Source organism: Acomys minous (assembly GCF_964271855.1).
Source record: "Acomys minous genome assembly, chromosome: 7".
NCBI classification, from domain to species: Eukaryota; Metazoa; Chordata; class Mammalia; order Rodentia; family Muridae; genus Acomys; species Acomys minous.
This window is the reverse complement of record NC_140488.1, coordinates 23,234,107-23,255,121: the sequence shown is the minus strand read 5'-3', so window position 1 is coordinate 23,255,121 and position 21,015 is coordinate 23,234,107. Positions and strand designations below refer to the sequence as shown.

The following is a 21,015-nucleotide window of genomic DNA, read 5'->3' as shown; positions in this document are numbered from 1 at the left end:
AATTGTGATTTAATATTTAAAAACATAGTAGTAAATCCATTATGGTCATAATCCTCCAAATAAACTTACATTGCTCTATATTTTGTTATATTTAACATATATCCACACTTGAAAATGTAAATATTTTAATGAAAAACAATGTATTGTGTACACATGTATGTACATGCGCATGTTGTTTGTGTATCTACATGTGTGATTATGTATTTGTATGTTGTTTTTTCCTTTTATTTGATATAGATTATCATATAATATAGTGAAGGAAATAAATAAAAGTTTTTGACTTGGAAAAATGACTCTCACAGTTACATTAACAGCTTAGAAGACAGAATGGCTAGACAGGAGAGAAGCGCAGTGACATAGCACTAAGCCACACAATAATAATATAAAAATACAGCTGATGGAGTTTTAACCCATTATTACCCAAAAAGATTTTTACTATGCTTTGTCAACCATTCTCATAATATCCAGAGTGGTACATTAATTTTTAAAATTTGAACATTTTATTGAGGTGAAAGGAAGAGAGAAAGGACAGACAGGAGGATAGAGATTAGAAGCAAAATGGCAGCATCAAGGGCCAGAGAAGAGAAAGGATGGTGGAGAGGAGGAGGGAGAGAGGGAGGAACGGGGTGGGAGAGAGAGAGAGAGAGAGAGAGAGAGAGAGAGAGAGAGAGAGAGAGAGAGAGAGAGAGAGACAGACAGACAGACAGACAGACAGACAGACAGACAGACAGACTGACTATGAATGCATGCCATAGAGTGCATGTGGGCATCAGAGGACAACGTGCAGAAGCCATTTCAGTGCTACCACAATGCGAATCCTGAGGCTCAAACTGAAGTTATCAAGCTTGGTGGCCCTTACCACCTTGTTGTCCCCAAAATGGTGCATTTAAAAACCATAATGACAAAAAAAACCCCATAATGACATTTTCTCATGATTAGAAACACAAAAGAGAATAACGAGTGTCACTATATGTTGACCATGTTCTTTGGCCATTTTTCCTTAATGGTTTTGATGATTTTCTGAGCTCACACTCATATCCCGTGGGTTTTGACATGCCATGCATCATTAAGTTCTAGAATACTTCTTATTGTGTCCACGTGTTTATGGGGTCTGTATACTTGGCTACTGGCTCGGATCACAGTAAACACTGGCTTGATATTGCCATTGAAGGCTTCTGTATAAATTTCAAAAGTGAATAAACGTGCTTATTTACACAAATGCCTCACTTGCTGGCAGCGCCTAACTAGAGCTCAGGTCTTAACTGTTAATCACTAGGATTCATATGAGTTCAGGCTCTCCTGTTAAACAGTCCCCAAATGTATTTTAGTGTATACTTTATCAATAGGAATTTGAAAGAATCACAACACCATAAATGAAACACACACACACACACACACACACACACACACACACACACACACACATACACACACGCATACACACACACACAGAGTTTATTAGTTAACAAAGGTGCATCAATAACCAATTGCAATATACTTGTATAGTTAACATAATTACAGTTTTTAACTGCCAAGTTTTCTAATACAGAAATTTCAACATTTTAGGTCGTGACAGGTAAAGGTGAACTCTCCATCCCAGTTCCATTCTTGACCATCCCCTGCCTGAGAACTACACTGATCCTCATTGGGTGAGTTAGTATTTCCCATGGCCAGTCTCTGCACATACACTGAAGACCTTCTTCAGCTTCGCTGTGTTCTCTAGGTCCAGCTGCTCAGTAACAGCCCATCTACTTTAACAGGCTTTTGTTATTTATCTGCTGTTTCCCATTGTGTTTACCAAACTCCTGCTGCACTCGTCTAAGAAGCCAGTGCCTTACATCATATACAGGGAAACATAGCCATCTTATCACTTTTTCATGTGTGTCTGCTGTGCTTTGCACTGAGCACTCTGCCCTGCGCTGTTTCTATGCATAACACAAAACCCTGGGGTACTCTCGCCGGAATGTCATTTTTATACTGACTTCTGCATCTCCTTTACAATTCTGCTTTTTTGAGTGACAACCATTATTTGTATAGTTCTAACCCTGCTGGCTTCTATCAAAAGTATTCTTGGCTTCATTCCCCCACCATACTGCCTTCCTGCCTATGGTTAAATTGTGAGCTGGGTACACAAAAGGAAAAAAAAATCTCCAATGAGTCAGTTAAAGAAAGATTTCAAGTACAAAAAGAGCCCAGCTTTTGTATGAAGGTGCCACGGTATCAGATCATGGAGTTACAGACAGTTGTGAGCTGCCATATAGATGCTGGGAATTGAACCCAAGTCCATCTGGAAGAGTAGTCAGTACTTTCAACTGCTGAGCACTCTCCAGGCCACAAATATGTACCCTAGACTGGCCTCATGGTCATGATCCTCCTGCCTTTGCCTCCTCCAGCAAATCCTATTGGCATGTGCCACCACAACCCGCACGTTTTTCTTAAAAAGTGTAAGTATGTTTGCTCATCCTTTCAACATTAATTAACAAGTATAGGCATTAGATTATGATTGAATATAATCCTGTAAGAGGCTGATCAGTGGGTATACTCTTAAGATGCTAGTCTCATGAATAGGTTCTGCACTCTGGCATCTTCAAGTTTTCATTATCTAGTTATGATTTTAGGTTCATCATTACTTGAGAAGCTTGCAGACAATTACAAATATATAAGCATTTTCATCTTTTGGCACTCTTGAGGTAGCAAATGACTAACCCCAGGAGAGGCAGCACAATAAATATTTCCATTCTTTAGATTATGATTTCCCTCCTAAATTTCAGCTGTGAACAGCTTTTTGAAGCCTGGGGCCCCAACAGTAAGGTTCTATTAGAGAAGGTTCCAGATGTGCCTGAGGATGTAGACCTGGTAAGTTGCTGCTGTGGGCTTTTTAGAATGCTAGAAGCTATGAGGGATTAGTAAGGTGGGCCTCAGAAGGATGTTGTGGAATAAAGTGCAAAGTTCCCTAGACAACCTTGGTTGATATCTGGCTTTGGCTATGGGTCAACTTCTGACCAATAGAAATGCCAAGTCTCCATTTTGACAATAGTTGAGAATGTTTGCCATGAAGTTTTAGCTATAATCTGGCAGTTCTAAAGAGAAAGACACGGAATGAATTCAGAAGAGGCCTCAAATCTCTAAAAAAAAAAAGTCTATATACTGAACCAGTTTTAGTGTTGTGTGTGTCGCTCATAGAAACACGTGACACATTTAAGCGTTTAAAGATGGCTTATTATGAAATGCCAAAGTGAGGATCACATTACAAATAGTTAAAATAGAGCACAAAGGGTGATGGAATATGTTAATAGTTTATACCAAAAGATACTTAACTTCCTCTCTGGCTCTGGTCATTGTGATAGAACCGTGAACAATGCCTTACACTACTCCAGCTTTTCTTTGAATGGTGACAAATGCAGAGGCCTCCTGGACTAGATTTTTAGAGATCTGGCAGAATAAATTATTGCCATGTTACACTTTTTTCTTAAGGAAAATAATGAATATCCTTTCATTTCTCTGACATATGTTGGAGACGAATAATTTAAAATACTAGAAAACATTTTTTAAAGATTTATTTATTATTTAGACAGCATTCTGTCCCAGTGTGTGTCTGCCTACCAGAAGAAAGCACCAGATCTCATTAGATGGTTGGGAGTTACCATGTGGTTGCTGGGAATCGAACTCAGGGCCTTTGGAAGAACAGACAGTGCTCTTAACCCCTGAGCCATCTCTCTAGCCCCCTAGAAAATATTTTAATGGAATAAATTCATGCAACTCATTGTCATGAAGCCATTGATGCCCATCTTGAGAAGAATGAACTGAACACATTGGTTTCATATGTTATGCTGAAAGTGTGGCATAAAAATAGATAACTGCCATAGTCTTTATGTCTCTGAGGCTTTTGAAGATCTTTACCTTTATCTTTACCTTATCTTTCCATAGAATCATATCGACCTGTTGCACCTAAGATGTATATTGTTGTGATAAAATTAGACTAGTAATTGACATGACCATGATTTGATCAACTACCAATTAACTTGTATAACTTATTTATCCTAAACAGCCTGTAATAGGACTTTCAAGTTATTGGAAGTAAACCTTGTATTATAATTGAGTTATATGGGGTACAATAGCTCATATTAGTGTGTGTGTGTGTGTGTGTGTGTGTGTGTGTGTGTGTGTGTGTGTGTGTGTGTTTGTGAAGAATAGTCTTACATTTGAATTCTAAACCACTGTATCTAAAAGTAAACTTATTTTGCATCTATATACAAAATTCTATACCAGTGAATTAAAAATAACCTTGTGAGTGACAATTATTGCATTAAATTGAGTAGATTCACTAATCTACTTTTTTTTTCTACTTTTCATTCTATTTTAACTCCTGGCAGCACCCAGCCTACCTCAAAGAGGATGATGAGCATCAAAGAACCTTCTTATGGAGATGGGTTCAAATGTGGCAAACAAGCCACTGGGCAAAATGTCATTTCTACCACAGACAGAATTCTGCCTAAAAATGGGCAAGCTTGGAAGCAGGCAGAGTCAAAGGCCAAACTCTGCAAGTCCTCAATAGTTTGTGCTTCACAAATATGTCTGTCAGCTATATTGGACTAGAAGGCTGAAGATGATGCTCCAACATTATAGTGAGTTTTGGGTGACTGCTCAGATAGCAAACAGTCTCTGTAAACTTCAGATTTGGGAAGTACTAACCTGCACCCCCTGTATACTCAGGTAATTAATTTTATTCCTTCTCAAGTCTCTGATGAGGTTGAAGACCGGATAGTTTAGTTTTACAATTAAGCTTAGTTGTTTAGGGGTTAAGATGTTTTTAGGTCTAGATAGATGTTTTAAGTTGATAATGATGAGATATGATAGATATGGATTTACATTCAGAATTTTAGATGCACCAAGATAGGAAAGGTGTTTTCTTCAAAGCTGCCAAATACAAATAGCCAAAACACTATGATTCCTGATTGTTTCATGGTTCTTCTTTCTGGAGGTAGTTTATTGTACATACATGTACTAATATAAATGTATATGTAAAAATATTTAATAAAAAAGTTAAAAAAAAATAAGTGGTACACACAAATTTCTCATGAATTGTGGAATGTGCCGCAGGATTTCTGAAGGACAAAGAAACCCTGCTGTTAATTTTGTTGTTTTCTTTTACTAAAATGTAACTTTTTCTGTTACTAACTACAATCTTATGGGAAGATACATAAAAGTAAATGAACATATCATCTACCTATTCAAAATACTTAAGGCATTGGGAAATAAACTTATTGTGTGTATGGAATATAACACTGAGCCAAATCATAAAGAAATTTTATAGTAGAGTTATTAATGTCAAGTTTGGTATACTAGAACCTGAATAACCTTGACCAAATGTCCACGTAAACGTTGATTCATAAAAGAAGACATAACCAAGAAATTTGAAAACTTTATTAAATGAATAAAAAAACATAAAAGTAGCATACGAAAATGAGCTATATAATGCACAGTTCTAAAGACAAACAGGCAATACAACACTGTAACTTGAAAAAGTCCAAACATCTGCAGTTGAGGGATTGAATTACTACATTTGGGGACAAAATATTATGTGAACAGTTTTTATTTGTAAAATATTTTGGTCATTACTTCAGTTTTTAATTGTTGCACAGGGCTAAGACATTTCTTATTATAGCATTCTTAAATTTCCATTTTCTAGCCAAGACAAATACTTCCACTTTCTACAATCTAGATCATTGTTAGCTAAAACTATAAAATATCTATAGCTCATCATGTTAAAGCAAAATAATCCACCAAGGTGGCTGAGATGGGAGAATCAAATCATTTGAGGCCATGGAATTTGAACTAGTTTACACAATACAGTGCCTCACCTTTTTAATAACGGACTTCATTTTAAGTATTCTAATTTGGGAGCAAATGGCTCGTTTTCTAACTAAAGAAACAGGTATAATAATAAAAAGAAACTTATTTTGGAAAGGTTTTCCCCAGAATCCAATGAAATGATGGGCATATTATCATCCACTCAACTGCTATACACAGAAGACACAGCAACAATTTGGTTTCCATCATTAACAGATAGCATCTGTATACAGAAATAAAGCTTTGAAACCATGCAGTTCTATGACAGATAGTCTTAAGGTTGTGTGTGTTGGGTGGGTAGGGTGAGGGGAGAAAAAGGTCATTCAATTCTTCTAGGTCTTTCTACAGAGGTATTAAAAACATGATGTAAAAGAGGAATAGTGAGGATTCTTGCAGTATCTATAAAGAGTGGCAACTTATTTCAGACCAAAGAACTTTTCATTTTTTGGTACACTATAATTGAGGAAGGGTTCTATACAACATTTCTCAGGGATAATCCAGATTTTTAATGCCAGTGAGTAATTCACTTACAGTGAATTCTACAGGGGGTAGAAATTATGAATTAGTCAAACTTAATCTTGACTTGTCTTTTGGCTTGAGCTACATGCATTTGTTATGCTCAATTCTCTAGTTTGTTTTACTGATTTAAAAACCGCCACTATGTTTAATCTTCAGCACATGACCAAGTGGCTGTGGGCATGCACATGTTATAAATTCATTGGCTATCTTTTGTGATGCTTCAAGTCTCATCCCTACTAATTTATAGTTGATAGTTCTGGACTTAAAATCTTATCGTTGGCTAGACACACTGTTAGATTACATGTGTAGCACACAAAGCCCTAGGCTTTCATCTTTCTATTGTCCTTATGAAAAAATATTTTTATGATTTAGAGATTCACAGGGAAATGTCCATGTGAAGATACTGGTTAAATAGTGAAATTATGAGGGTAATAAGGCTGAAGTGGGTGTTCTTAACTATTAAATGAATGTATGCTTACATTTTCCATCAGCCAAAAAAACGGCTGCTCAGATTGTCAGGGGGTTTGTTGCATTGCTGACTCTCAAGCGATCAGGAGCTGAGAGGAAAATAAAAATAATTTCTAGCCAACTGGCCTTGAGCTATGGGATACATGTAAGGCGTGGGTTGCTTCTGGCTTTGGTGTGTTTTCCATCTTTCTCTCACTCTCTTCCCTTTTTTCCTTTTGCAGTGCTGGGGATGGAACCCAGGGCCTCATTCATCCAAGCAAGTGCTGTACCACTGAGTTATGATTGCAACTCTAGTTTTCTGTCTCTAAGAGAGTTAGCAGTATCAGGATAGTAACATTTCACCACAACTACCTTGAGCCTAAGATGAGGTCCTTCTCCAGTGTGAAAGACACCCGCCTGGGGATGGGAAGGACTCCAACTGCCAGAGAGGACCCATCTCTTAACCTTTCAAACTTCCAGCTTTGCTAAGCCTCAGTGGTTTCGGTGGGGGGTGGGGGTACAAGAATGTTCCTTGGCTATCAGCAAGTGTGGAGTGCAAACTGGTAAAGTGGGTTAAATTGACACCTTCCAACGTCCATATTGTGTGAAATTTGGTCGGGTTCTCTTCAGGTAAGTTAAAATGTGCACGGGCATGTGCGTGTGTGTTTACGGTGGGAATTACTACAAAAAGTAAATAATCTTTGCTGGTAGCCTTACTCAATGGAGTGCTTTGTACTCTCACTCAGTGCTGTTAGGGGGATCTGGCATCTGTTAGCAGTCTGAGCCTCTGGTGAGCTTTAGCAAGCTAGCAAGCCTCCACAACAGCATCTCAACACTAGACTTCTGCTAATTTTTAGGCCCTTAGAAACCAATCTCACTAACTCTCTGCTATTACCACAGACTTCTTATACCGTAAAAACTCCAAGGATTGCTTTCATGGACTATGTACATAAGTGCAAAAAAAAAAAAAGGTGTGTCTCACACATTCGCACCCTAACTGAGACAGTCAGGTCATTGCAGCATATGTCTCTTAAACACTGTTCAGGGGTCATTCTATATTTCTGTGTGGCTTCACAAACGTGAGTTAATTTCAAAATGTTTAGTTATGCTTTAATCCTCACACACACTTTTGTATACAATTCAAGGAAATAGAATATTTTTATAGCTACCAATACTACATGAGTAATTTTGAATAAAATTGTAAAAAAAAAAAAGGGCCAGGTAATATCTATGCCGTGCTTCTTCTGGTGTCAAAATACTGTAGAATAACTCTATCAACACAACCAATTCTATCAACTATAAAGCCTGACTCTAGAATCCATGTGTTATAAGCTTTTTCTGACAAAAAAGCTACATGAGGAAACAAATTTAGCTTTCACATGGAACAGAGGGCTTCAAAAACATCATCAGTTTTCTGGATTTTGAGGTGTATTTTCTATATGTTTGCACTGTCATGAACCACATATAGCTTACAAATAAAAGTTTTGCATGCATATATGTCTAAAGGTAGCCATGTTGTAGGTTTGTTGCCAAAGCAACAACTAAATATATTTACCTGACAGCTATTATTTGTGTACAAAGCCAAATTTGTTCGTAAACTGTGAATTGTAGAGTGTAATTATGGACTGTAATCTATACCGTGTTATGTTACTTTGTCAGTTTAGAGCCTACAGAGATGGTCTGAATATATGTAGTAAAACTTTAAACTTTATCTAACTCTCCTTCAAAATTTAATTCATTACTTACTTAGATATAAACATGTAGTACAATAAAAACCTTAAAAACTAACAATAAGAAAAATGAAAGCATGGCACCAATTAGTGACTTGGTACTCAGAGCCTGTATCTGTAATTATTGTACACTTTGATTAGACTGTCTACTAAACTTGCCAAAAAAGAGTAAAACTCTCTAACCTGCTATTTTATTCTACTACCTCTGACAGGCATGGGTAAAATTAGGCCTCTAGCTTATTAAATCTACAAATCAAAACTGGGAATCAAATCCATCATGTGTATCAAATCAAATCAGACACACACACCCAGTTTTAACTTATTTCCATTTCAGTGTAGGTGAAATGTAGAAGAGCTTTTTTAAAAGGGGGAAAGAGAACCACAGTTACTAATCACTCTGCATACTACAGCCTATCCCACAGACTGACGGATCTCAGCAGATGTGGGCTGCTCTCACCTAAGGGCATCCTCACCTATACTCACCAACCACAAGGAAAAAAACCAACTGGCATCCCAAGCATCACATGGGCTGCCTCACTCATTTCCTACAATGTAGTGTAGATGCTCTGCCTTCTTCACACATTGCTATCTCACTGGTCATGCTGTTCAAAGCTAATTCAAGTAGCAAACACTACTTCATTTTGTTCCTGCCAAGAGCCGAGAGCAGGTAACTGGTTTTTTTTTCCTGGACTGGAGATCAGGGGAGTTGAGGGCTCCCATTAGTGGAGCAAGCCTAGTGGGATAGGACCACACTTCTGGCAAGATTGAAGTGCTTTAGCATGCTCAGATATTGGATGAGCAAGGCTGATGGAGTAGGAAGAAGATTGCTTTCATAACTAGATGGAAATTAAAGACTAATCTAGAAAAGTGAAATCAAAAGCAACAGCTGGGTGTGGATTCATGCTCCAATTTCAAAAGTAAATACTGTATTTATGCAGCAACTTTATGAATCCAGTTTAATTTAAATTTCAGTCCCGATTTAAAAAATACTCATTGTGGTCTCATAGTGATTTTTATAAGAAATTAAACTAGTAAGCTCTTCTTAAAGGACAAGTTTAGATTGCTCACCTATACACTTGACACATGTTACCCATGTTTCAGCATTCTTGCAAATTTTGGCAAAAGGCTGAGAAGATGGACAAAATTGATAATTTTGGAGAAATAAAAACAGAGGCCATTGTAAAATACAAAGGCTACAAAATGCTAACTAAAAATCACAATTGATTGGAATTTGGTTTATTTACAAATAATTCAGCAAATTTTTGTTTAGAGTCACTGATTAGTGTGACTGGTCTTGTTAACTCAATTTATAGTCAAGTGACTTGTCTCTTCTTCAATAAGATCACCAGTCATTGCACAACTACAGAGTGCAATCTTAAAAGTTTCATTTCCCTCAAAACTCCCTTCCATTCGATCAAAATGTTTGAGTTTTGAGCTTGCTTCCTTAAGCCTCACATACATAGCAAGTTTTAAAATGCCAACAGTATGTTATAGAGACTCATCCCACCAAAACACATCTACCCTGAATGCTCCTCACTGAACCTCCTAAAAATAAGTCAACATTAATATTTTCCAGTGCTTAGAGCAACTCGAGAACAGCTCTACTCTGAAGTTATCATCTACATATATCTTTGTCAAGAGGTTAGCAAGTTAAATGAGATAGTATGTTGCATCAAAATGTCAAACTACAAAAAGTTCATTTTGCACTGAACATTCCCATATCCATGAAGAGCAACATCTAGGCTAGCTCAGGCACATTCTTTCCGGAATTATGATTTTGGAAAACACGAATTAAGTGATTCAAAGAGCCCACAGGTAAATGGACGGACAACTCTCAATTTCTAACTTCAGGCAATAGTTAACAAAGGGCAGCGGCCCAATATAAAAATGAGACTATTCAGAAATCACCGGTGACCAGGATTCACCTGTATAATTAAGATCAACAGGATACCAACCACCAGAGGTAATTTTGCTTTTTTGTATTCTGAGCCAATCTGATCTGTTTTGAGTCAGAGTCTCAAATGTTCTAAAGGAAGATGTAAAAAGGAGGAACAATTGGCTCCCATGACTAGGCTGCCTTAGGCAAGTCACATGGCCTGGCTCTCTGTTTTATCAGTCATGGAAAAGGCAATAAAGTCTTTACCAGCTCCACTGTTCTGCAAATCAATCCAATTACTTGTCTTATACTATCCCAAATGTTTTCTCTATGCTTATGATTTTCACGAAGAAAAACAACCTTTATACATATAAAAATGTGATGATTTTATAGTTTCCAGTGGGAGAATATGTATTGAGTACAAAGTATTAAATCTACTTAAGCTGTTGAAAATATGTCCTCCTTCTTATAATAATAGTAACGTTAGTAACTTTGCAGAGAAGAAGAGGTATACTATATGTCACAGAAATTGATGAACTACTATATTTGTAAGATTATTTATTAAGTATTAGTAAGAAGAATTCATACCCTCATGGGATATTGCTACTCTCTATTAGCCAAAGGATGCTAAAAGTGATTATAATTTTTAAACACACAAAGTAAGTTTATATATGACAAACAAACACAACTCCTCCCCCAAAAAACTTTGAAGTTAAAGTTTGGGCAGAAAAACACTTGCCAGTACAGAACTAATGCTTGCTACTTCACTGCTGTTTTTAGAAATATTGGAAACTCAGCTAAATTAACGTGAAAGACAATTGTGGAAACCTTTTCTAGTTCCTTTGCATATTCAAAATCATTTTCAGTGTCTTCTTCACCGCATCCCTGCCATTTCTCCAAACCTGTACTCAGCCTACTTTTGTGATCAATAAAAAAGACTGTCGGTTTGGGGAGGTAAGGCCTCATTTGGAAACAATTCTCTTTCCACCTGGACTGACTTTTGCCAGACTGCATCTTATTTATTATTTAAAGAGGAGTCTAAAGAGCACGAGCCATTTGCATTTGGAAAATAGCACTTGTGCAAAAGGTTTTACACACTTTCTGCCAGTACATTAGACACTCTCTCCATACTCACATTTCTCTGCTTGATTTATAACCTATGATTAGTATACCTTTAAACTATCTCAGGTGAAGATGACAAATGGCCCAATTTAAGACGCTCAAGCTGAGAGATAGGATTCCTGTGACACAATAAATGTAACAGCTACTCTACATGATTTTTATACATGCTAAGAAATTTATTAAAATGTGAATACTTAATTTTCAAGTTATTTAAGAGGAATGGTTTGAGTTTAACAGTTGAACTTTCTTATCATATGTAGGTAAATTTTTTCTCTTTTAAGAATTTAGTTTATTATTGATTGTACAAGGCCAGATCTACAGGTAAAATTTTATACATGCAGGTTTATGAACAGATTTTGTGCACACTCAAAAGTGAGGCTTTTTAATGTACGCCCCAAGAAGCTTACAAAATTGTTTAAGGAGTATTAACATGAATTTGTCATGTTTTTCAATCACATATACTTCTGTTCCCCACTTACAACATCCTAATTGAAAGCAAACACCACGAATAAACAACAAAACACTATAGCACAGAAAAGCAAAACAGAACCCAATTTAATACAATATACCAATGAAGGAAATGGTACTGGAACTATTAGTCACATTCTACATCAATCCAATAGACTATCCTGTAAACAGAACAGTAAGGTAACACTTCAAAAATTGAATTTATCCACCAAGAATGTACAGTAAGCCTACTGCACACTGTGGAAATTCATTCAGCATAAATCATTACTGAAAAAGACAAAAAATTTAATTCATATCAGATGGAAAATTCATGTAATATGGATCTGATAATTCATACACAAGACAAAGTTATACGGTTGTATTCTATAGGCGAATTCACATACAATTAATCCATAACATAACACACAGTGGTTAAGCTTCTGTTTGCTTTAACATCTCCACAGGTTTTTAAAATTTGGATTTGTCAACTGGTATCTGTGCTTTAATATATTGACTGCACCACGCTTATTGTTGTGTTGGTAGAAGACACACAAGAATATATATAGAAAGGCCATATGGAGTTTCCTGTTGAGAGATGCTGACATTCTGTAACTCTGCTGCTCAGAATTTCAACTGAAAATAGAAAACAAAACAAGAGAGTCAGTAAGAAATATTGGAGGGTTACTGAACAAGGTGTCAGGAGACAGTCATTATTCCACTTCTATCAGTGAGCTAAAGCAAGAGAGTTCTCACTCTTAATTTCAGACCCTGTTGTCTGTGACAGTGGGCTAACGCAAACAATCACTAAGCAGACAAATAGCAGGGACAGTCTATGGGAGGTTCCCATGATGGGCCCTATTTAAGATATTATCTAGACAGTGTCAAAATTTTTTGCTCGTCATCCAAATATCAGTTCACTTTATTCAACACACATGTAATCCTCCCAAAATATACTTAACACCAAATACTTTGAAAATGTCCAATACTAAACAAAACCTTATACTTTTATCTAACTATCTTACCCCTTTGCAGAAATATTCTGAGTAAGTCATATATTATTATTCAAAGAGACATTTTTGTTATTTAGAGACAATCTGAACTTCTATTACATGTGAAAGTGATTACATGCTGCCAAGCACCTCATTTTCTAAAGGAATCAAGTAGAAAAAAGTCTTGCCAAACATATTTTATGTAAACTATGTTTGAATAGCTTTACCTTGATGTGCAGTGGCCTATGAGACTGAGTAAGCATTGGACAAACCTCCATTGTCATATCTAGGGATTGCCCAAGTTGCTACTGTCCCAAATAACACCTGTGCAATAATTATAACTACCAGTTACTTCAGTTTTTCTATGTCTTTTTGAGAACATTCCTTATGACTGGGGGGACCTGCTTTTCTAGTGTTCAACAACTATGGGCTTCGCCTGAAACAGGATTAGGGACCCTATTGCTGGGAGACAGGGAACTAGGCCAGCAGCAGGCATATCTGCTACCTCCTTGAATCAAATGCCAGACTGCAGGTGGGAGACCTTCAAGCGTTCTACATTGACACTGTAATTCAAAACAGATTCGCTTGTTAAGTTTCTAGGATTCTTAAGTATCATCAACAGACAAGCTACATGAGAATGCCTGCTTAAATTTAGGTGTGTGCTACTTAAATTTATGTGTCCCTGAACCAGGCAAAGAAGAGGTCATGTGTTAAGGGGGGGAAGAAGAGTAAAAATAATCATTAGATAACTAAATTATTTTGTATGTCATTCAGACTTCAAAACAGCTAGAGCAATTCTGCTTGACTTACATATAAAGCAACATAATGCAACATAGAGAAAGAGCAGAGCTTTCTATACTGATTCAGGGAAGAACATAACACCTATTGTCTTTAATGTAATCATATCAGCAAAATTCGGACAAAATTACTTTGTTTTACTTTAACAAAAGTGAAGCTTAAAAGCTTAAAGAATTAAGTTGAGTATTATGCTGCATGCCTTTGATCCCAGTACTTGGAAGGCAGTTTTGAGGGCATCCTGGTCTACAGAGTGAGTTCTAGGGCAGCTAGGGCTGCACAGAGAACTCTTGTCTTAAAAAACAAACGAAGAAACAAAAATTTTAAAGAATTAAAGTTCAAATTTGATTTGTGGTTTTGGCTAAAAAAAAAATATTGCCCCTTTAGAGGAAAACATTGTTGAGTTTTATAAACTCTTTAGAAAAAAAAAATACAGTAAATAGCTGTCATCTCCACATCCAAAAATTCAAGTCTTCTCTCACACAGTTCAGTTTCAGTTTAGAAACTTTTGAATGCACAGTCAAACTCAAGCTTCAAGTGAAAATGTTTACCAAACCTTAGTAAATACAACTCAGTAAAAAAGATACAACCTATGAATATCATCTATTAATACTTAAAGAAACTTACTGTTCTACTGGTAACGTCTACATCTGTGAAACAAACATGCTCCTATTCAGTTCATCTACTGATAATTGGGGCATCTATAGCAGCAAAAAAGATTTTAGATTAAAATAGTTTCTTAGGAGAATCCCGTTTATTTTGTTCACTGCTTGAGGTCGGTACGCCAATAACGATGATCAGTTTTACCAAAAACTGTAAGCATATTTACTTTTTCCACCATGTCAACTTTGCAGACCACAGGTTGGAGTGTGGTTGATGCTTCCAATGAGTTCTGTGTGCTTCGTGGCTATCATGCTTGAAAAGTAAGCAGCAGCCTGGGGCAAGGCAGTACTTTAATGAGGCAGAACTGGCACTACAGTGTTTGGTAGCTACTGTACTAATTGCCTCACTCCTTCAACACTCCTTAAACATTGGTCATTTGCCTGTGACTCTGCATGAGAAAACCTAAACCAAATGAAAATCAAAACAACACAAGCACATCTAATGTCTACAGGAGAAAGAAATTCTGACATAATCACTGGGTGATAATAAAGATATGCATTCGTTGGAAAGAAATGTGATAGCATGCTTTCTTTCCAGTGGAACACAGAGTAAAGGTGATGTGTTTACTAAATCAAAGCTCAAAAACAAAAACAAAAAAAAAAGGAGAGGGGGTAGTAACATAAGTTTTCCTCTTGATCAGGATGAGTAAGCATTTTAAGACATATTCAGTACAGCATATACATTTGAGGATTGGTGTGGTAGCAATAATTTGATATGGAATAACACAAGTAACATCTGCTTACCAATTAACAATGAGTAAAATGCTGCCAATTAACTCTGAGATGAATAGAAAACAACATACAGTACTCTAATTATACAGAAAGATAAAAGTTCCAAATCTAACAACTGGTTAAGAAACAAATCATCATATGGACCAATAACTCTCACCAATCCAAAAGGCATATACTGTGTCCTTTCAACACATGATTATCTAGGTCAGAACGGATGAAATAAATGGCCAAACCTGATTGCCTGTAGTTGTTGGAACGAAGGGAACGCTGGTGGCAGGTGTTGCTGCTGCAGGCACAGTGGAAGGTGTAGCACCGTGCATCATGGGCACTTTCAGTAGGAAATCATGGAAGCAACACATGGAAGGGTGAAGAGTTTACACAACCATGACAGATACGATGGAATGGGACGTAGTAGATATTCCAGTAACAAGCCACGTAACAGTATCAGGATGGATATACACCAGGGTGCAGCATGCAATCAATCAGTGCAAGGCAGCACAACATGGAATGGAGGGAAATTTAAAAAGAGAAAAGGGGAAAGCCAATTATAGTTACCATTAAGAAAAATGGAGCCATTCTTAACATTTTGAGCAAAATAACATCATCGTGGATTCAAAAGGCTGGATTTTCAGGAAGTAATGAATGCATATGAAAAAAATCTGTTACTAGAGCTACCTATTAAAGCTAGTTGAGCAGACGAGTCACTGGGTTGCACAGTCAAAATTAATTAGGGAATTATCAACTGGTGTTTGGGTTCATTGACAAATGCTGTAACTAGATTTTCGGGTACAAACATCAGTTTTACATGTACTTACCTGATCTGCATATGCAAAGAATGGTGGTTCTGTTGATAAGTATGTGGTAAAGAGCAGGTATGACAAATAAATGGACTATGTATTCAGTTTGGTAAGTTCCTTGGAAATTTTAGATATTGTCAAATATACAAGTGCTTCACAGTACATCTTGTCTTCATAGCAAATATTAGAGCTACAATGGTTAGCAGCTGCAGAATCTCTCTTGGGCTGTTTTCCTTCGCTTTGCTACTTTTTATTTCATGTTCAAAGCTTTTGGATGCTTTTCTAATTTCCCGTTTATTTTGGGAAGCCAACCAGGGAGTTAATGTGTGAATGGCAATGTGTGAATGGGAGGCCCACACCTATGATAATTTGTCATGTCTACCTCAGTCAAATTCAGATTTTTCTGAAAGTCTACTGACAAAGTGAAGGCCCAAAATCAAGGCCAAAGTAAGCAAAACTGTCCCCTTTACCCATCTCTGATTACTTATTTCCTACAGCCACCTTTCATTGCCTCACGTGCTAATTCTAAAAACACTCATGTTTCTCTCATTCGAAGTGCAGCAACTGTGCAGTAAGCAACAGTGCCAAAGCATGCAATTGTATTCGTAAGCAGAGCTCTGAGAGGGAAAGGACAAGGAAGCAGCCCCAAGAAACAGGTCACAAAAGGTGAAAAAGGAGACACATTTCTTAAACTTGCAGAAGTCTGTTCTTCCACTTATATTCCTAGAATGTTCCTCTTACTATCAAGGTAATGCCTACAGGGACAGCTAAGTGTTCAATAATATGCCTCCTCCCTTGGCGAGAGCCCAGATCCTGCTTCATTTGTGTTGCTTCTGTGTGGTTATCATTTTGACCTCTCCTGATTTTGATAACTGCATAATCTGTAGTCCACCAGCTGGATGGAGGCCAAGCTGCTGCAAATTCTCTAACACGAGAGGAACTGGCTTGATAGGAGATGCTAATATGTGTTCCTTCGTTTTTCTTTAAACAAAACAAAATTTCTCATTATCTGTTCCTGGTTCCCATGAAGATTATAGGAACTGTGACCTCCCCAGGAGCTTTGTCATCTTCTTTTCTGTTAGTGAAATACAAAATGACTTAGGGATGGCTACCATATTGTGGTGGTGGCTAACTAAAGAATTTGTGTATAACTGGTTCTTCCACTTGATGTTAGCCAAAAGGCTGAGAGGATGTGACTGGTAGTTTAAAAATACACAATCACTCCAAGTTACTTTTGAAATGATTCTGTTGTGTCTAATTTCTATGCAGATAATGTTTCATCCTTGAATGCTCTAGAATCTACCACAGAAAAAGGCAGAATGTTCTAGCTTTGCTTAAGTCATTCTTTCTCAACATCTGCGTAATGACTGCATTACACTATAGGGATAATTTTGGGAGGAGATTGTTCTATTGTAGTTTATAAATTATACACTTGAAATATATTTTTAAATAACAGATACAAGGCCAAGAAAAATCATCCAGTTTCACTATGGAATGAAACATTTAAAAATAGTTCTACTTTTAGGATAGAAATGGAAATGGTAGGGTTAGAATTTGCCTACACTGGCAACCTACTAGGACCTGAGAAACAGGTCTATTTGACTCCAGAAAACACCACACTAAACCTTAAATATCCAGAAAATGTCCACTCACATCATTTGGTCATACATTTTATAGTCAGAGAAGAAAAACATTTTTAGGTTAGAGAAAGTCGAGAATTTTTGTACAAAACCTACCAAAAGTTGAAGCGGGTGCCATGCACATTATTGGCCCTGTACACCATGCAGAAAAGCGTGGAAAGTAAAGAAAAGAGATAATTCATTATTAAGGCCTTATAGATAGAAGTGAATTTTACCCAGAAAGATAATTTTTGCAATACCAATTAACCAGCACATGCAAACCAGTAATCACCCATGCTTATAATTACAGGTTAGATTTAAGACCACAGACCCAGGTAATAAAAGTAATTCATAGGTTAAAAAAAGAACTTTACTTTTTATTTAACGGAATAGCTTCACTTAAATTATATATTTATTCTAGGCAAATACACACTAAAATTTTATTCATAAAAGGAGTTTTTATTTATTACACACATCCTTTTTCCAGGATTCATGTCTGTTGTCGTTGTTTTGTATTTAAAGAATTAATCTATTAACAATGTGTCTTGTACCTCACTGAAACTGAGGTGTGGTCTATTTGGCAACTGGCTTTCCATCTAAGGGAAAGTCTCAGCTACACTTGCTATTAACTCAGGGGAGGGTATTTGGGAGATGTCTTGTGCATTTACATACTTTAATTTTGAGAAAGTGAACTTGAGGATGGCCTCACATCTACTCTTTAGCTAATCCATGCTGGCCTTGTACTCAAAAAATATTTTCTTGAGTCAGCTCCTTGAGTGTTGGTATTACAGGCATGCACCATCATGCCCAACTAAAACTGGGTTTTATATGTGCCAAATTTGGCAAAACAAATGTCTAACTTCTACATATAGTCTCTATAAAATTGAAAAGTAAACCTAGAATGAACAATTTAAATTTTTTCATGTTCAACCATCCCTGGCTGGACCTTGTGGGCCACCAAATTTATTCTTTATCTATGAGAAAAACTGAAAAGCAGCCAAGCTGGAGTGATCTGATGTATATGGAAACTGCCATGATGGCTGAAGAAAGAAAAAGCTACTTTAAACCATTTGGATTTTCTCTTTTACTTTGTGGCATTATACATTTTTTTCTTAGGTTTAGGAGAAAAGTCTACATCATTAGACATAAGTTGTCATTTTTTCTAAGTGACTGAAATTTGTCAAAGAACTCCATTTTTCCTCTCCAGAAACTATTCTATAATCGTGTAATGTCTGTGCCTTATAAATGGTGACCTGAGCAGTGATTGCAGCCGATAACCAAATGCTGTTATTTTCCATGGCATCCGTCAAAATCATCTAACTGATCAATTTTCCTTATGTCTGAATACACAACAGTATGTATCTAGGCATGTTTTTGTAATTTATAAGTCTTATAAAATTATTTTTAAAGAAAATCATACCTTATTGTTAAGGATCTTTTAAAACAAAAATTCTCACAGCTTTCTGGCTGTGAGATTAAATCCAGGCCTTTGCACATGATAGACAAGCAGTCTGTTGCTCCACACATCATCAATGCTTTACTTTCACTTAATAATAGTTTCCAAGAGGTAGAGGCTAAAACTACCTATTTTACATATACTGTAAAGTTACTATAAATTTAAAGGTTTAAAAATTACTGGACTTTGTTATATCGTAGTTATATGGACTGCAAAACTTTAACAGATTGAAGTTGGAAAATTCTTTTGACAAATAATTACTATCTGTGAAATAATAACTAAGAGTTAAGGAATTAGTTGGGATTAAGCCAAGTGAACCAACCTTCAGAAACAAAAATAATAAGAGATGCTAAAAAGGAAAATATTTATATCTTTCTTACTTTGATTTCAATTCATTCATTTCCCAAATCACATGTTTTACTCTAGATAATATCAAATAAAATGCAATTGTTTTATTTTATTTGTAGTCTAAACGCATGGAAACAGTCCTCCAACAAAAGCCCATTGGAAGACGCTAAGTAGTATGCATACTCAAACTGTTAAATTCAGGATTCCCCGAGCTGTGCTCTCACCTGTAGGAATAAATGCCGGCTGCGGAATCTGCATGTTAGCCAGAGCCTGTTGGCAGTGGAAAACACCAGGATTAAAGACTGGGGTGGCACCGTTGGCCTTTTCAAGGACTGATCTCTTTGGTATCATCTGAATTGCACCATGCGGCAGGGCCTATGGAGAAACGATGCATTAATTACTAATATCAGGGAAGAAGTAAAATGTCCACTCAAACCAAAAAAAAGTGCCAGGTTTCTAAGACACAGCCTGGAAAGCCACCACTGGGCAAGCCTTTCCATGAGTAGTGGCCACCCAGCAGGGCCCACAACTACAGAGATTAGCAGTTTCAGTGCAAAATAATTTAGTACAAAACAAAAGTATAAAGGGAAAGGGCTTGTTAATGTCTCTAATCCATGACACTTGTGGCAGGATGTGGCAGGAAACTCCTAACGGGAAACTGTCATACACATTTAATGTCTCAGATATGCTCACTTAGGAGATAGCAGAAATGAGATGAACAGAAGTGACAGGAAGAAGAGGAAAAAGATTTCTGCCCATTAAAGTCCTAACACGGATGTAGGAATAAATGGCAGGTGGCGATAAAAGAGATTTTGGCATTACATTATTGTATTCCCACAAAATAAAATCTAATTTAGTCCAAGGCCTAGGGTTCAAATCTTACAACTGTATCTAGAACCTCACCTGTAAGGAAACAACAGATGGGTCTTTCCTTCCCTACCACCAATCTCACACCTGTATCATATACATTTAAGTAAAATGTCAAATATATGCAGTGTTCATCTATAGAGGCTCTCTGCACAGTTTAATACATAACATTTGATTGATTAACTATCTCTAAGTTTTAACTTTAAGACTATCAGAACTTTAAGCCCCTCTTTTATGTTAAGAACTCTTTCAGATCTGTGCTTCTATTATTCAAAGCTGTCTCTACATCAGATTCATTGGAAAAGATTTTTGGGTTTTTGTTTTTTGTTTGTTTGTTTGGTTTTCAGGACAGGGTTTCTCCTTGTAGCCTTGGCTATCCTGGACTCGCTTTGTAGACCAGGCTGGCCTCAAAGTCACAGGGATCCTCCTGCCTCTGCCTCCCTGAGTACTGGGATTACAGGCATGTGCCATCACGCCCGGCCTCATTGGAAAAGTTTAACATTACTCTGCATTTTTCCTTCAACAAATTGTGTGTTATTTCAACAAGTGTTGGCAACACTGAGATATGCTCCAGATTCCTAAGGACACAGGAAGGCTTCTGTGGAGGGAGGAACCAGCCTTCCAAGCTTCAAAGAGTTATGTCATGACATTCTAATACCCACGGGTACTGAAAGCCTTAAGTGATCTACATTTTCTTTTGAGAACCCACCTCCCCCTTTCCTCCCCCCCCCCCCCGCCCACCAGAGGAGTATTGCAGCC

The 21,015-nt window shown here is 36.9% G+C and overlaps 1 protein-coding gene across 19 annotated transcripts in view; it reads right to left on the bottom strand.

The window, feature by feature from the left end:
* Window positions 1–5,409: 5,409 nt before the first annotated feature.
* MBNL3 (muscleblind like splicing regulator 3) overlaps window positions 5,410–21,015 on the bottom strand; it is a 99,883-nt gene continuing 84,277 nt past the window's right edge. For 16 of the 19 annotated variants that reach the window (XM_084790117.1, XM_084790111.1, XM_084790121.1 and 13 more), the window contains 5 exons: window positions 19,614–19,764; window positions 17,703–17,738; window positions 15,403–15,497; window positions 14,403–14,476; window positions 5,410–12,624 (listed from right to left, as the gene is read on the bottom strand). In XM_084790117.1, the coding sequence (XP_084646243.1) occupies window positions 14,420–14,476; window positions 15,403–15,497; window positions 17,703–17,738; window positions 19,614–19,764 (339 nt within the window). In that variant the 3' untranslated portion in view covers window positions 5,410–12,624; window positions 14,403–14,419. The remainder of the gene's footprint in view (window positions 12,625–14,402; window positions 14,477–15,402; window positions 15,498–17,702; window positions 17,739–19,613; window positions 19,765–21,015) is intronic. The other 3 variants (XM_084790124.1, XM_084790123.1, XM_084790125.1) reach the window with 3 other exon arrangements.